General features: G+C 50.2%; 1 protein-coding gene across 5 annotated transcripts in view; it reads right to left on the bottom strand.

The window, feature by feature from the left end:
- The window catches only part of BRPF3 (bromodomain and PHD finger containing 3), a 49,201-nt gene extending 32,008 nt beyond the window's left edge, over positions 1 to 17,193 (bottom strand). For all 5 annotated transcript variants that reach the window (XM_075122106.1, XM_075122107.1, XM_048826491.2 and 2 more), the window contains exons 1-3: positions 17,102 to 17,193; positions 4,457 to 5,858; positions 1,473 to 1,629 (exon numbers count right to left, since the gene is read on the bottom strand). In XM_075122106.1, coding sequence (XP_074978207.1) covers positions 1,473 to 1,629; positions 4,457 to 5,841 — 1,542 coding nt within the window. In that variant the 5' untranslated portion in view covers positions 5,842 to 5,858; positions 17,102 to 17,193. The remainder of the gene's footprint in view (positions 1 to 1,472; positions 1,630 to 4,456; positions 5,859 to 17,101) is intronic.
- Positions 17,194 to 18,097: the final 904 nt, after the last annotated feature.

Genomic DNA, 18,097 nt, shown 5'->3' with positions numbered 1-18,097 from the left:
ATGACAAGGATATACAAGTAATGACAAGGATGTATAAATGCTCACCTGAGACAACCAATAAAAGACAAACACAAAGGAAGTACGGATGATTTACATTTGTATAGTGTCTTTCACCCAGAAGCATTCATTTACAATGACTACTTACTGAAAACTGCTGAATCAACATATTAAGTAAATTTTGCATTCCCCTACCCTAGATTCATTAGTGTCAATTAAATTTTGCACTAGTCAGTCAGAAGTCACCACACAAATCAAATCTGTGATTTCCACTAAATATGGTAAAAATATATGTGCACAATATACACAGTGCTCCACAAAGAAGTTTTACAGCATTCAGGAATCACTTGACTTCACCACCTCACCAGCTACCACTGATCTGGAACGCAGCCACTGTTTAACACTGCACATCAGTTCAGAAGAGGAAGCAAAAAAGATTATATCAGATTATTATTTAAATAGGGCCATAAATGTGCATTGGAGGATTTGAAATTGAAGCCGCAGGAGGAATTACCCAAATTGCGATTTGGCTAGGATTCTGGAGCTAACACCTCTTGTCTTGTGAATGGGATCTTTAACAGCCACAATAAGACAGGGCTTGGTTTTATGATTCATCTGAAAGATGGTCTCACAAGCAGCACATCACACACCAGCACAATCCCAGGGCACTGATTCCATTCTGACTCACGAGGAAGAGTGCCACCCACTGAATCACCAACACCATTTGCTGCAGCACAATGGATCTCCCATTCAAGTACTAACCTGGCCTGACTCCTTGAGTGTACCAACAGAAAACAGCATAGATTAAGAAAGAGCACTCCTTCTCCATTGTAATTCCCTTAAAGAACAGGGTGTTTCTCTAGTTCTACTGCTATTACCCATTCCAAATCCCCAATTCAATACCCAGAACTCATCACCTGACTGCATCTCTGCCAGTGCTCAAAGTTGAATTACATCCTTCCAGTCTCTCCATCCTGCTCCCCTTTCCAGTTTACCCCAAACTTATTTCCCCATAGCTCTTTTGAAAGTCTGCAATGCTGCAACGGGAGCTGCTGGTTGTTGAGCACTTTGGAAAAGCTGGCCCTGATTTGGGCAGGGCCAGGCACTTGGAAATGTGGCCTTGATCTCTTTTATCCGGCTGTATGCATCTAACAATCACAAATTTATCCTCACAACACTCCCTGTGAGTCAGCGAAATGTTTTTAATGCTCATTTTACAGATGGGAGGCTGAGGCATGGAAAGATTAAGTGATTTACCCAAGGTCACATAGGAAGTTTGTGGTAGAGCCGGGTATTGAACCCAGTTCCCTTTAGTCCCAGACCACAAGACCACAGGCTCACTATTTGCTGTGGAATCCCTGTGCCACGGCTATACTGTAAATTGCGTATTTTTGAAGAGCCTTGAAAAGATGAATTCATATTCCTTTTCTCACCCAGGCTGCTAGAGCATGGGGTACTGGAATGAGGGGTGGTACCTGCTCTGCATTTCTTTGGGACTGCAAGTGAGAGTGGAGGCGCCGGATCAGAGGGACACCATTCCTCGCCTGGCGCTTCAGCAGCCAGTAGTTGTGTAGCCGCTGCATAAACTGGTTCTTCCTCTGGAGAGAGAGTCCACTGCAGATTTTATTCAACCTACAGGAAACAAACCAGATCAGCAAGCAGACTACCCCGCACATCAAAACAATCATCAAATTCTGTGGACCACGATAGCACGTTAAGATCTGCTGCTGCAGTAACAGTGGTGCACAATTTTGCAATGTTGTGTCAATATGCGTAAGAACTGTACACATAATTCACGCCAGTCTGTGCCAATCTGGGGTCTTTCAGGTGTGAAGATAGCCATCTCTGCCTTCAGGAATGTATTGTTATTTTAACAGCAGCTCGGCCGGAGGCTCTTACCAAACAATAGTCATAGCAGGGTGAGAAGTATCCAATCACCAATTCAGCTCCAAGGGAGCAGTTAACTTTACTAGGGCTTGTCTACACTGGCAAATTTTGTCACCAAAAACTGCCTTTTGGCGACAAAACAGCAAGAGTGTACACACTACAATGGGACTTTTGTTGCGAAAAACGCCCCGTTTTGGCGACAAAAAACTTCCACCCCTAGGAGAGACTTTTGTCTTTTCCCCTCCCTTTATTGTCGACAAAGAGCCAGTGAAGACACTGCTGATTGTTTTGTCGACAGAACTGGCAGTATACCACAATGCCTGCTCTGATTGCTCTGCTCAGTGTTTTGATCTCTGCTGCCCTGCAAGCATGCACCCCTCCCCTTTCAAAGCTCCAGGAAGTATCTGTGTGCTGCTCCGTTTGGGGAACAAACAAAGAGCAAATCATTGGCATGCACCTGGTCTGCCTGGCACTAGGCACACAGCTGCAGGCAGACTGCTGCTGCAGGGGGAAGGGGACAGACAGACTGCTAGGCTGCCATCCCTCAACATGGAGAGCTCCCAGAGCTACTCATGATGCTGCTCTCGGCAGCTGAGGAAGAACTCGGAGAGAATCCCAAGATCTGCAGTGATCAGCTCTTCCTTCCCACAACACTGCACAGTGGGATACATACCCACGGTGCCTTGCTCACCCTGTCGATGATGGCGTCCCCGATGTGGACAGGATCTGTCGACAGAGGGAGCAAGTGTGAACTCCCTTGGGTGATTTTTGTTTTGTCGACTTCTGGGTGTCAACATAAGTTTTGTCAACAAAACTTGGTAGTGTAGACAAGCTCCTAGAGGCATTTAAGTTTCGCATTATTAAGCAAGGCACACTAGGGAACAAACTCAAATGGAGTCCCAGGATGATATTTTTAACCATTTAACAATTTTTAGGCCATTCCTGTGTTTGTACAGCACCCAGCATAATGGGGTCCTGGCCCATGACCAGGGCTCCAAGCTGCTATGATAATACAAATAATAAACAACACATGGTATCTGAGCAGGTTCCAACAGAACCTCTATTTAAATACATGGGGCATCTGGCTGCACTTTCCAAGATGCTAAAAGAAAATAGAGCACCATCCCCTGCTCCATGAGGGCGTCCTGGCCGAAATACACTAGACCAAATTCGCAGCTGCAATGACAATGTTGCATTCAGCTCACTAAGCAGGATGCTTAGGAGCCATGAAGTGAGGACTCAAAACACAGTGGCTTTAGATCAATAGGAAGCTGCTTTCCATTGAGGCCCTCTTCACCCAATGGCTTGCAACCAAGTCTGAAACTATTTTAAAGCCTGGTCACAGTCCAACATGGTTTATGTTTACACGTTGCGTGTTATAATTTGGTATAATTAGAGCTGGGTGACATTTTTCGGACTAAATTTTTTCTTGCAAATAAATACAGATTCAGGTCGATCAAAATATTTTGCGAATTTGTATCGGTTTTGGCAAATTATTTCGGTCAGGAAGAAAAAAAAGGAAAAATAATTTGGAAATGTCAAAATGCTTGGTGTTGAGATTACCGAAACAGACCATTTCAATGTTTTACACTAGATTCCTGACTGAGGCGCCATTGGCTTTCATAAGGCCCAAGGTGGAGATGCTGCTTCCCCTTATACCTATAACCCAGTGGTTACAGCACTCACCCAGGATGACCCTGGTTCAAATCCCTCTTCTGCCTGATGGGGCGCAGGGACGGGAACCTGGATGTCCCCCCTCTCAGGTGAGTGCCCTCATCACTGGACTCTGAGGCATTTGAGGGTAGGTCTCTCTCAGTCTCTCCTGTTGAAACTGTTCTACTTTGTACAAATAATTAAATATTCAGTGGAGCAGGGACTGAAATTCAGGTATCCCCTCCCCGCCACCGGGAGGAAGCCCTAACCATGTAGCTACCAAGTCACTCTTTCACTCCCTGGCCCAGTGAATATTTAGTTAATTGGAGAGATTGAGAGACCCACCCTAGAATAGCCAACAGCCCAGTGGTCAGGGTACAAAACTGGGAGGGGAAGACCTGGGTTCAAGTCCATGCTCCATACCAGGAAGAAGGATTTGCCAGCAGTCCCGAAGTCCCCTTGGGAATCCAGCCCCCTTTGCTTTTATTTTTTTTAAACGGCTAAAAAGGCCCAAAAATCAAACGAAAACATTTTGTTCAACCCATAATGATTTTTTTTTCTTAATTGCCAGGCTTGGTGTTTGTTAAAGATCCCCTGGGAATGAGCTACAGTTTGGGCATAACTGCTGAAAAAATAACAACAGAAGCTAGTCCAATGAAAGATGTTACCGCACCCGCCTTGTCTCTCTCTGACGCTTCAACTGTGCCGACAACAACCGTGTGCAAAAATGGTGCTTGTTCCTGCTTCTGCAGAAGGTGTTTTGAACATGGTTGTTGCTAGCTGAAGTATGGACAAGTGTCTTCAGGGGGTGCAGTTTAAAGATTAAAGGGAAGACAGATGCTGGATGAACCCAGTCCTTAATACAAAAGACCTGGCCAATCCCAGGTATCCACCAGAGAGCATTGGTACCAACACCCACCTGTAAGAGGGGATCTGTGTGACTGTCACCAGTGGCATAGACGAACGTCCATCTGCCAGGTCACAGACTTCCTTTTTGATCTTCTGCTTCAACTTCACTTTGCTCTTCTTCAGGGATCCCTTGGGGATGCTGACGCTGTCTTCCTCCTCTCCTTCTTCCTTCGCGATGTCCTCCTCCCCTTCACTGGTAGCAGTCGTAGACCCTTTTTTCGTGGTACCGGGTGGGGAATGTGCCCCACAGTAAGCCGTCTTGCGCACCGTGAAAGTTGTGCCGTTGATGCTGGTCTCCCTCATGGGTTCTATCTTCATGAAGAGACCAGCCCGTTGGGCACAGGTGACGTGGAAGGCAGTATAGCAGTTCACCTTATGGCACTGGATAGCAGCTCCCATGCCCTTCTGCTTGCAGATGTAGCAAGTCAGCTTCCAGCGAGCTGGTGGGATGTTGTTTATCCCTTCGATGGGCTCCAGGAACACAGTGTTTGCAAAGCAAACCTCGGGGATCCAGATGGCACAAACAACATGGGCCCAGCGGCCATCACTGGTCTGCTTGAAGGCTCCGCCTTTGTTTGGGCACAGAACACAATCAACCGGGCGAGAAGGGGACTGCAGGCAGCAGCGGCAAAGCCACTGGCCCTCGGGGATGTAGGGCACACCGTAGCACTCCTGGTGCACGGCCAAGTTACAGATGTCACAGAACAGGATGACGTTGCTGTTGTGACACTCATCATCCATGCAGACGCAGCAGACTGCGTCCTCATCAATCAGTGACTGCTGGGCTCCGTTGTTGCGGCTCTCCAAGTACGACTCCTTCTCCAGCCGATCCACCAGCAGCTCAAAAGCGTCAGCAGAAACTGTCCCATAGCCATCATCCTTCCGCTTCTCATTAACCATGTCCAGCCAAGCCAGATCCTCCTCGTCCATGTCATACTCCACCTCTGCATCGAGGTCCTCAGGAGGCTTCTCCATGTACCGGTAGTATGCTGCAGGCAGAGGAGGGGCATCTGGCTGGCTGAAGGAGTCCATCACCCGGAAGCTGGGCTGGGGTAAATGGAAAGATGTCCCTGGTGCATGTTTGGAGCACGACTCTTTCTTTTTGCCTTTCGAGGGAGTTTTCTTGGACTTGGAAGGGAACAGGGGCTGTTCACTGTTTTCCTTGTTGCTGTTGCACTCTGTGATATCCTGGGCAGTCAGCTCATCCTCCGTGATGATCTTTAGGGGGTCATAGATGCTGATGCGATGGAGGCGTCCATCAATATCAACCTCCACTATCCGCTGGGCCTGGGCATACGTCAGAGTCTCCCGGGTGGGCGAGCATTTCAGGCTGTAGGGCGAGGAAGAACGTCTCCCCTCGGGGTTCTGCCGGGACCTCCTCCGAGGTTTCCTCATAGCTGCACCTGGAAACCCTGTAACACAACACAGAGCACAATTTAAGCCAGCAGCACAGGAAAACGTGAGCAGCACAGATTCAAAAAATTACTCAGCATGATAGGAGTGAAACATGTCCACTAGAGCAGTGGTCTCCAAACTGGGGTGCACGCATCCCAGGGGGTGCGCGAGATGATCCCAGCGAGTGCGCGGCACCAGGAGCACCACCAGACGGCACTTTGCTGTTTTTTTTCTTCGGCAGCAGCTCTGCACGTCCACAGCTGGTGTTCCAGCTCAACTAATTTCAGATTCACTAAAGCACTGAAAGCATTTCCTCCTTCTTTAGACCCAAGGGGGCACACATCCACCAGTGGATAGGGTCTACTATTTCTCCCATTATGTTGTAGCATTGCATTGCAAATCCCCTCCAGGCCCCTGCTCTGTTATCTTTTCAGAGGACTGGCATACCACTGTACAACCAGCTGAGAAAAGCTGAACTGAGTTTGATGGTATTTGGTATTGAGCTAAATGTTGTAGAGAGAGTGCTTTGCTCAGCTCGCAGTTGGAACTCCCACCAAATCGAACAACACTTTTTATATCTGATGGCATTGTCCATATATTAATAAGTTCATGCTGCACATGGAATTTTTCTCTATGTTCTTGTGCCTGTTATTATTATTATTTACTTCCCACAGCACACACAATGTACTAGATATTTTCCAAACTTAAAAGCAGGCACTATTCCTGCCCCCTAGACCGTGGTACCGTTTTCACTCAACAGCTGCAACAGTACTTCCAAAGTCTGGTGAAAAAACAGATGAGAATTCTACAGAAGAGGGTTATATGCCTATATCTGCAAGTAATATCCCACTGCTCACAGAATACATTATGTGAGTTCCAGCTATAAGGCTACATAAAGGAACCAGTCTTTTTTAAGTGGAGCCAGTCACAGTTCCTTGGCTCAGGTTGCAACCAGCATTTCAATCTGGGTCCTATTTTCTACCCTTCTGTAAAGTAGTCCACAAAAATATTCATTTTGCAAATTCTGACACAGGCTCAGAGGGCTGCATTAGGAAGTGCTGCAAGACAATGGTTGTGCAATGGGATATGGAAAGGTTTGGAAGAGATTAATCTGGCCAAGTGCTGTTTGAAGTTGTCTCATGGCTCTGGAGCACTTCCAGGGTATCTACCGAAAGGGACTGGCACTGAAATAGATTGGCAACCTGGCCTTCAGTAAACACAATTCTTCCTGCAGTCTGGGAATCCAATTTATCCTCACTTCTTTATATTGCAAATAAGCATACAAGGGTGCAGCACGTCAGAACAGGTGCTTCTTTTAAACAGTCAAAGAAATAAAATAAATTAATAAATAATGGGTATATAATCCTAGACACAGCTCTCAGCCAAAGAACGTAACATCTACTGCTAAAAGACAATATAGAAGCTGATGACTGTGGCCTGTTCATTCATTACAGCTTGTGTCTTGAAAACAATGAAAGGAATTACCGAGAACCAGGGACCTCAATCCTACACCCCATGTGCATAACCACTCCTTCAGTGATCCCTTTATACTGAATATCACTAGTTTTTAACGGTAAATGCAGTTCACATCATGGCTGGTGCAATATAAATATTATATATAGATTAGAGATATAGATTAGCTTTAATTTAAAAATCCTGGGTGCACTGACTGACCAACACAACTGAGATGAGACTGCAATGAAAACTGGTATCCAGCCTCTCTCTCCACAATGGCAGCTGTTCCCTCTGGAGCACTCCAGGGAGCGTGTATGTAACTAGCCCTGTGGCTGCCTCCCAACGTGCAGAATGGGCCGGAACCCAATATGAACATGCAGAACGGGGCACAACTGGCCGAGCAAAGCCAGAGGAAGAATTTAGCAATGTAGCAGGCCAGATGTAAGGACGAAGCATCCATTCCTTCTGCGATTTGGTGGGGTTCTCAAGGAAACACAGTGGGTGACAGAGAGGCTAGGTTTCATTTCCAGGCTCAAGTGCTGACTGGTCAACATGGAACAGGGGACGAGAGAGCAACACGGGAAAGGAGATTTTTTTTTCTCTCAAACACTTTTCAAACAGCAAGCACAACATGTTTAGGGCGACGATTTTTTAACAGGGTGAGACAGGACTGTATGCTGGAGCCAGAAGATTCAGTGGGAATTGAGGCGGCTGGAGAGAGAGGAAAGAAAATGTAGTAACAGAAATGCTGTGGAGGACAGAGGTGGGAAAGAGGCAAGATGGGAATGTTAATAGGGAGCCAGATAAATCACTTGAGAACAGTGGCCGCGCCAGCAACAGGAAAATGAGCTGTGGGAAGAAAACGGCCAAATCACATGAAAAAACAGACCCAGAAAGACAGGGAGAGAAGAAAAAGAAAAACAGAACATAAAAGCCTCCTGAAAAGATAAGTGGGCTCCTGGCTTATCTCTTGCTGCACTGAAGGTGCACGAAGGGTCTGAACTGCTGCCTCACCAATATTTTATTTAAATATATAATTTCAGCCCTGCTTACAGAATTTGCAGCCATGAAAAAACATTATAAAATGTAATTTGTGTTTAGCTCATTGTATGATTTTTGGTCTATAAAGGGCCTGACCCTGCAAATGCATATTCACAAGAGGCAAGAATGGGTAAGGGCTTGCAGGGGTCAGGCCCTACAACAATAATCAGTTAGTTCTATTGGTGAGGGGTAAACAAGTTCTAGGAATGATGCTTCTAGCCTTGGAGTATTAATATGCCATGGGGAGTCAAGGTTGCAGCCAGGACTAATGGAGTATCATAAAATGCAACCATGGCCCTTAAAACACTAATCAGCCACCTGATCAGCAGGCAGTAAAGAATCCAATTTAATTTGTCCTGACTGAGCTTCCGGTTGTCTCAATTTTACTCCAGGGGGAATTATGTGCCATGTGCATGCACAGAATTTATGTCCCCCGCAGATTTCTTTGCTTCCCTGCAGAAAAATGACTTTCTGATGGGGAAGTAAAGAAATTATGCAAAAGATCCCCATTTGGGGAATGGAGTTACGGAATAAATGAACTCAACCAAGAAGAAAGGGATGTCCAGGCAGCAGAGACAAGTTATCCTTAGTCAACCTCCTTCCCAACCTGTAAATCAATGGGAACAGAATACCCACTGCACATTCCTTTAATTGTTCCTGCCCTCCTTCTCACTGAAAATCAACCAGGCTTATAAAGAGTGAACTGGAGAACACACAAGGGAGGGACTGAAACATGGAAAACAAGGATTTCAGAAGCACAAGTGAAACGGGAGCCTAAAGAATTTAAACAGGCACCAAGTTTGGTAAACAGAATTAAATTCCACTACTCATGCCACTAACTGAGCATGCAGCCTCCTCAAGACTCTGTTGCAAATACATGCATGCACCCAAGCCAATCACAACGTTTACCTCCTACTTAGGCCTATTGAGAAAAGTGGGGTTTCTCTCATCAGAATTGGCTGTCTTAAAAAACAAGAAGAAAAGGAGTACTGTGGCACCTTAGAGACTAACAAGTTTATCTGAGCATAAGCTTTCGTGAGCTACAGCTCACTTCATCAGATGCATTCAGTGGAAAATACAGTGGGGAGATTTATATACATAGAGAACATGAAACAATGGGTGTTACCATACACACTGTAACGAGAGTGATCACTTAAGGTGAGCTATTACCACTGAATGCATCCGATGAAGTGAGCTGTAGCTCACAAAAGCTTATGCTCAAATAAATTTGATAGTCTCTAAGGTGCCACAAGTACTCTTTTTCTTTTTGCGAATACAGACTAACACGGCTGCTACTCTGAAACCTGTCATTAAAAAACAAGGTTATAAAACATACAATCACTTAATACTATGCAGAAGCATCTAAAAAGTTACTGAAACTACCACCAGTGAGAGCTGATTGGCTGGGTCAGAGAGGGCAGCTGAACCCAAAAAGTTGTCACGATGTCAGCATAACCATCTCTGAAACCTGACTCCAAAACAATGAAAGAATCTGAAATAGAGCTGGCCAAACGCTGCAGCTTTGTCTACATTAGAGAAATTTGCCATTCTAATTCTTTAGTCCTCCTAGCACCCTGTAATACACCTGATGGTCACAAAAAATTGCTCCAAAGGGTGCCAAAATACTTGCTTTCAACAGGGCTAAGTACTGTAGTGGTCTGTGCTGTTTTAGTCCCAACATGAACAAAGGTAATAGCATAAAGGTTCAAACAGTCCTCCTCGTACTGTCCCATGGTGGCTTTTCAAAAATCTCCCATATTGCACTGCTTCTGGGAACTGTGGGCTAGATACCTAGAAAGCACTACAACTGAACCAAATAGCATGGCTGTTATGCATACAATGAACCATTTGTGCTTAACCCGTTTCTGTCCCACCAGTTCATTCAGGGGCAGTCTGATTCTCAAATGTAAATGTGGCCTGCATCAATTCAATTACACAAACAGAACCTCTGACAGAGGGGCCAAGTGCTATACTGATTTACATCCATGCAATACTGGATTTACCCCTTCCAGAATTTCAACACTATTTTCCAGTGCCACCACACCCTACTTCACCAACCCTCCATGCTCATTGTACACCCTTCCTATTCCATTCCACTCCATTCCTGTAACACCCAGTCCTTCCCTTCTGCTTCCTTGATGCCATAAAATATTTCTCCTCCCCTGCCATTATGCCACACTTCTTCCTAAATCCCATCCCAGTGACACCACTTCACATTCTGCTAGTGTCCTTTTGGAGCCATTCTGCTGTGCTGACAACAAAATCTTCCTTCCCCAGCACCAGCAGCTCAGTATCTCTTTGCTAATCCACTTCCAGTGCCACCAAGCTTCAATCCTTGCTTAGCTGGCTGCAGGTCTCACCTTCCTCCACTCCATTTCCAGAGTAACAAGGCCACAACCCTTCCATTTTGCCTCTAGGCTTTCCAGAATCTCCCCCATTATCACCAAGGCAGATTTCTTCTCTAGCAACATACTTGCTATCAGCCTACACGCCAGCCACTTGCTCACCTTTCTCCACCTGCAGACTGGTTCTTCCCCTCCATCATCCAGCAGAGCTGCCAAAGGAGGGTATAGCTCAGCCCCACCCCCTCCATCCCGCAGGACTGGAAGGAAGCCACTGAGACTTGTACGGGTGGGGTGACTGGGGGCGAGGAGGTTAAAATGTATGACACAGTATTGTGTGTGTTCTGTCTGTATGATTGGATTGGTTGATGTGGAGATAATTAAGTTGGCTTAAGAACAGGTGCCATGGAGCGAGAGTCCCTCAGGGAATGGGGGTGAGAGTACCACCGAAAACAGCAGGGTGCCCTGGGAGTTGTGTTTTATGACAGATTTGGGTCCTGCCTTGGAGAGGTTCTAATCTGGACACCAGGCCCCTCTGATAAATGTCTTAGGCTGGCCAAGAAGGTTGAACAATGTTGCCATCAGATGAGGATATGGGGGACTCCAAGCAGGCATGGACTCCAAGAGCTTAGATCCCTCAATTCTTGTGGTGGTGAGCAGGGGGAGATAAGGCAAAAAGAAAACACCAGGCACTGACTGAGGCAAAGGTGTAAATGAAGGCCAAGATGTTACATTCTGGTTCCTTTGGTTTCACTAAATAATCATGCTCAGGAGAACAAGGCATTGGTGAACAGAAGCAACAGAGCAGGAGCCACACTATCAGATACAGGGTCGGTGGCTAAAGAAGTTAGTACCACCGATGATTTAATAATGGCTTAGGCCCCTGACTTTACATGCAAAATATGAATGATGCTGCAGGATCATTGTTGGCACATTTGACTCCAGTTGTCTGGTTCAGCATGAAACAAAAAGGTATCCAGGAGGAGGTATTATTGTGCTTTTTGCATCTGATCTCAAATGCTGGCTGTCTCCCCTACCACAGCGAGGTCTGTGTGTGCACCATGTGTGAGTTCTGGGAGCGGGATCCAATGGGGTGGGTGTGGAGGCCCATTGTGGGAAGATCAGGTTCCTCATCACAGTGGCACTAAGTCACCGATAATGCTTTGTGATTTCAGTATCCCCGTAGATGATGGTTCTTCTGGATCATTCCAGAATTTCATGCCATGACAACCATGAAACTGCCCCACATAATTGCAAGCTCCATTCGTAAGGGTGGAAACACTCTAGATCTGATGTTTGCGTCAGGGGGAAGAGGTTAGAATGATGAATATTTCCTGTTATGGGACAACCACGTGCTTCTTTGATCTGAGATCAGGGTGCTCCCATCGCACCAAGGTGATGTGTTTTGATGGTTTGCCCTAGAGTAGTTCTCAACCCGTGGGTCAGCTGCGGCCCAATCAGCACACAACTGTGGCCCACGTGACATCCTCAGGGCCATACAGGTAGTATATATAGTGTGGATGTGGCCCACATAACACACAGAGAGTTGCATACGGCCCACAATGGTAAACAGGTTGAGAACCAATGCCCTAGAGACTGATGGAACCAGTGAGTTTCTAGGAGGTCTTGAGGGAGAAGGCTGTTCTTCCAACAGACCACTCTGTTGATAACTCAGTAAGACTTTATAACAGTTTTTTTTTTCCTCCACTACAGACAGTGACCCCAAAAGGCCCTCTCTCTCTGCTGTCTTTGGCTTCACAAATTACCTTGGCGAACTGTGACAGACAAAGCAAAAGGGGAGACTGCTAAAGCATTAAAAGCAGAAGCCTAAAGCAGAGCCTGACCACTTGTGGCACGAACAGCTCTTAAGATCGTATGCCATGGCTGTGCTAAGAAAGGTTTCTTCACTTCCACCATAGCATCTGCAACGTCTCGCACAGCAAAACTGTTCCAAGTGACAGCTGACAGCTTGGTGAATCCTACTGCCTCCCCTCAGTTGCCAAGTCAAGTTTCTCTCATGAAGTTTTCATGTTACGTTCCAAACATGAGAAATTTTGTCTGCACTGGGCTATACTATATCTTGAGAGGACACACACACTGTCTTCTCTGCTGAGTTTTGGCAGGCATTGTTTGCTGAGATTACAGAGATGCTGGGTCATCTTCATGTCACAACCTGAAATCTGGACTCTTGTCATTCCTGGCAGATGAACACCAGTAGAGAAACTGGGTCCATTGCTGATCAAGATTGTCAATGTTTCCCCAGTGTTGAGGCCCATGCTCAAGAAATCAATTCCTGATGTCAACAATCTGGCTAACTATCTATCCACTATTGTCCCATCTCCCATTGTCAGGGAAGGTTAATTAGGATGGGAGTGACAAGGCAACTCTGGCAGTCTGATTCCTTAGATTCTACCCAGTCTTGCTATTGGCCTGGATATGGGGTAGAAACTGCATTGATTACGTTAGCTGCTGATCTCCTCCTAGTAGTGGAAAAAGTGTCCATGATGATTCTTTTAGATGTACCTTTGATACAGCTGACCATACAATTTTTTGGTTTCTTTTGCGGACATTAGCAGGGATGGATGTAGCTACTCCTGGGCAGCTCCATTCCCATCTTTCTGACAGAACCCAAAAGATAGCTGTGGGCAACTGTCCCATGTCACAATGGATCTCGTTTGCAGGGTGCCACATGGGTCAACAGAATCAACTCTTTTGTTCAATGTGTATAAGACACTCCTCAAAGAGAGTAAGGGAGGTGACATGGGCTGCACTCTTTTCAGTACACTGATGACATCCAGTCCTACATCTTCATCAGTATGACCCAGAGAGAGCAGCAAAACAAATTATCAAGTGCCTAGATGAACTTGAGACTTGAATGAGAGTTAGCTGGATACAACCCAATCCAGACAAGACTGAGAAAATGTTGGTGGGCTGGAGAAAGCAGCTGGATCTTATTGGGGGATCTTATTTTAGCACCCCTCATTCACAGAGTGCAATTGCCATTTGCAAACAGGTGAACCACTTGAAGCTGTTGTTATATCCTGGGCTGCTCTGGACTGCCCAGGTAACAGATGTGGCCAAGAGGGCACTTTTCCCCATCTACACTGGCAAGACAAGTGCGATGTTTTCTCTCCAAAATGGAGTTTGCCACAGTTTTCCATGCCATGAAGATAAGATTGCTGTAACGTGCTCTCCGTGGAGCTGAGTGCCAGGACCATTCAGAAGCTGAAGCTGGTACAGAATCCTGCAGCCCATTTATTAAATGGAGTTGCACGATGGGAACATATCCAATCAGTGCCGCATGATCTGAACTGACTTCCAATAAGCTTCCAGGTGGAATTCAAGGGGTTGGTTTTGCCTACAATGCCCTAAATGGTTTGGAACCTGGTTACCTGAGGGACTGCCTCTCTCTCCATGACATGCCGTTGCAACTGAGATCTGCAGAGATGCTCGAAGAGCCGTTCCTTTGATATAAAGAAAAAGAAGCAGCTGGCAGGGCATTCTCTGTGAAAGGTCCTCAGTTTTAGAACTCAGTCCCAACCGTGGTTCACGAGGGCCCAGATTTCTTAACCTTCTGGGCACACTGAAAAGCCAAGCTTTTTTCACTCTTCTCTAACGCAGTTTAGAAAGACACGGGCTGACATAGATACAGTTATGGGAAGTACCTTGTTTATGTTGGTCTCTGTTGTGATTTTTAATTTAATATTCCAGAGCACTCGACGGGCACCTATAAATAAACCAATAAATGCCACAAAGAAACAATCCTCAATGTCTTCAAGTCACACTTCACTTACGCTTCATCTTGCCACCAGACTGCATTCGTTTCTCATGCCAGCCAGACTGAACACCAGTCATGCCCCTGACCACCTAATCACACTCCTTCCACAATGCCCATGAACCCACGGTTTTTACATGCCTACCAGACCCATGTCCCCCAAGGCCCACTCTTTCCCAGGGACAGAACACAGATATTTGCAGATGGCTTGGACTCTTCTGCCCTCATGCCTGTACTGAAACATATGAGGAATTGTGTTTGGGCTCAGCAGAGGCTCAGTACAGCTGCATGCCCTACATTTGTGTCAGTGCACACAGTGAGTTTTATCAAGTCTCATCAAATGCCCAGCACAGGTAACCACCACGCCAGTGACAGTGCATGCAGAGAGTTGAGTCAGGCCTCAAGTCAGGGGGATTAAGATCTATGCCGGTAATTGTGAAGATGGTACAATATCATGGTGAGGATAGTGATTACATTGAACTCTGTCACTTTTCAGGAGGAGATGGTGCAAGCGGGATGTTAGGCCAAGCCACTGGAAAGCACGTGCAATGAGCTGCACCAGGTGTTAGCAGGAGTGATCTCCGCCTATTGTGAGAATGGAGCATGCCATGGGTAGTATCAGGTCTCTGTAGGAAAGCCTTGGTTTCAGGATGGGTTTGGTGCATGTAGAGAAGAGTGGCAGGCCTCAGTATGGGGGTCCTCTAGGTTCCCAAACCAGGGACAGTGTGCATACAGTGAGTCATGTCGGGCCCCACCAGGAGAATCTCTTCTCTCATGGAGGGGATAGTGTAGGCAGTGACCTGAGTCAGGCCTCAGTAATGACCCCACTAAGCCGGGAATGTTGCATGCAATGAGCTATGCCAGGTATCAGCAGAGACGACTTTCTCAGGGAGGATGATGCAAGCAGTGAACTTTGTCAGGCAACAGATGATGCATGCAATGAGCTCCCAAGATTCAGTCTCGGGATGATGCACACAATAAGATGTGTAAGGACTTAGGCGAGAGCTCCTTTCAGAGGTATGATGCATGCAGTGAACTGTGCCAGGTCTCAGCAGGGGGCCTCCCCCAAGGCTGAGGTGGGTCAGCTCATGGCCAGGGGATAGTGCATGCAGTGAGCTCAACCAGGTCTCAGCAGGGGGCCTCCCCCAAGGCTGAGGTGGGTCAGCCCACGGCAGGGGGGATAGTGCATGCAGTGAGCGGTGCCGGGTCTCAGCAGGGCGCTCCCCCCCCAAGGCTGAGGTGGGTCAGCCCACGGCAGGGGGGTGGTGCATGCAGGGAGCGGTGCCGGGTCTCAGCAGGGCGCTTCCCCCCCCCCCCCCCCCAAGGCTGAGGTGGGTCAGCCCACGGCAGGGGGGATAGTGCATGCAGTGAGCGGTGCCAGGTCTCAGCAGGGCGCTCCCCCCTCAAGGCTGAGGTGGGTCAGCCCACGGCAGGGGGGTGGTGCATGCAGTGAGCTGTGCCAGGTCTCAGCAGGGCGCTCCCCCCCCAAGGCTGAGGTGGGTCAGCCCACGGCAGGGGGGTGGTGCATGCAGGGAGCGGTGCCGGGTCTCAGCAGGGCGCTTCCCCCCCCCCCCCCAAGGCTGAGGTGGGTCAGCCCACGGCAGGGGGGATAGTGCATGCAGTGAGCGGTGCCAGGTCTCAGCAGGGCGCTCCCCCCTCAAGGCTGAGGTGGGTCAGCCCACGGCAGGGGGGTGGTGCATGCAGTGAGCTGTGCCAGGTCTCAGCAGGGCGCTCCCCCCTCAAGGCTGAGGTGGGTCAGCCCACGGCAGGGGGGTGGTGCATGCAGTGAGCGGTGCCGGGTCTCAGCAGGGCGCTTCCCCCCCACCCCCCCAAGGCTGAGGTGGGTCAGCCCACGGCAGGGGGGTGGTGCATGCAGTGAGCGGTGCCGGGTCTCAGCAGGGCGCTCCCCCCCCCAAGGCTGAGGTGGGTCAGCCCCCGGGAGGGGGGTGGTGCATGCAGTGAGCGGTGCCGGGTCTCAGCAGGGCGCTCCCCCCCCCAAGGCTGAGGTGGGTCAGCCCCCGGGAGGGGGGTGGTGCATGCAGTGAGCGGTGCCGGGTCTCAGCAGGGCGCTCCCCCCCCCAAGGCTGAGGTGGGTCAGCCCCCGGGAGGGGGGTGGTGCATGCAGTGAGCGGTGCCGGGTCTCAGCAGGGGATGGGCGGGGCCTGTAGCTTCTCCAGCATTCCCGAGACCTTCAGCGGGGAAAATCCCTCCTCCGCTTACACAGGCGGCGGGAGCGCACGGGGAGGGGAGCCAGATCTCCGCTGCCATTGGCTGCCGTCGCCGTCCATCCGACCACGGTGACCAACGCTAGCACAGGGTCTGTGGTCGAGCGCGGGGAGGGGGTGGGCCTCGGTCCCGCCTCGGCCAATGGGGTGGGAGAAGGTGGGCGGGGCTACCCCCGTTCGGGGGGACAAGATGGCGGGGGGGGTTCTTACCCCAGCTTTCCCCCCCCCCAACCTCACCTCACCGGCCGCCACCCCTTTCAGCTGCCCCCGCTATAAGGCGCCGCAGCGGCGGCCGCGCTCCCCGCCCCCCGCCCCAGCCGCGCCCGGCCCGGGGACGGCCGCCGCCCCGCCCGCCCCCCCCCGGGTCACCTTCCCGCGACCCCCCGGGGTGGGGGGTGCCGGCCCCGCGGGCTCCGCTTTACCTGGCCGCGCTGCCGCCGCCTGCTCCTCCCTCCTCCGCCGCCGCGGCGGCTCCGGCGCGGGGCGGGCTCGCGGGGGGGGGAGGTCGGGGGGACAAGATGTCGGCTGGGTCGGGTCCGCTCCGCCGCCTCCGCGGCTGTCGCCTCAGCGCCGCCCCCGCATGCCACCGCCGCGGCGGCTCCGAGCCCGGCCCCGCTGCTCCCCGCGCCGCGCCCCCCGGGGCCCCCTCGCTCCGCCGCCGCGGCTCCGGCTCCGGCGGCTGCTGCTGCGGGGGGGAAGCAGGGAGGCGGCGGCGGGGGGGGACAAGATGGAGGCGGCGGCGGCGGCAGCGCAGCCCGGCCGAGCGGAGAGGGAAGGAGGCAGCGAGAGAGCGGGCGGGGGAGGGGGCTGCAGCAGCTTCGCTCCCCCCCACAGGCAGGGACCGCCCCCCCTCGCTCCCCCCTCCCCGGACACCACAGAGCGGGAGGCCCGGGGGCAGCGGCCTCTGGGGGGGAGGGGAGCGGGGACGGCCCGGCTGGAGCGCCCCCACCCCCGCTGGGGGGGGGCTGTCCCCCTGCCTCCAGTGCGCTGGGGGGGGTGACCTCCACCCCATATGTTAAGCTGGGGGGTGGCCCCGTGCCTCCAGTGTGCTGAAGGGGGCGGGCAGGCTGGGGGGGTGACCTCCACCCCATATGTTAAGCTGGGGGGCTGTCCCCTTGCCTCAAGTGTACTGGGGGGGTGACCTCCACCCCATATGTTAAGCTGTGGGGGTGGCCCCCTGCCTCCAGTGTGCTGAAGGGGGTAGCCTTGGGTGTGCCCTCCCTCTTCCAGTGTGCTGAAGTGAAGGGCAGCCTGGGGGTACCCCCCTGCCTCCAGTCTACTAAAGGGGGGGGGGCAGCCTGGTAGGTGACCCCCACTGGGCTGAACTAGGGCGTGTCCCCCTGCCTCCAGTGTGCTGAAGTGAAGGGCAGCCTGGGGGTACCCCCACTGGGCTGAACTGCCTCCAGTCTGCTAAAGGG

Source organism: Caretta caretta, chromosome 21, assembly GCF_965140235.1.
Source record: "Caretta caretta isolate rCarCar2 chromosome 21, rCarCar1.hap1, whole genome shotgun sequence".
In the NCBI taxonomy this organism is placed as follows: domain Eukaryota; kingdom Metazoa; phylum Chordata; order Testudines; family Cheloniidae; genus Caretta; species Caretta caretta.
Note: the sequence above shows the minus strand (reverse complement) of the source record. Positions and strands in the feature narration are given on the sequence as shown.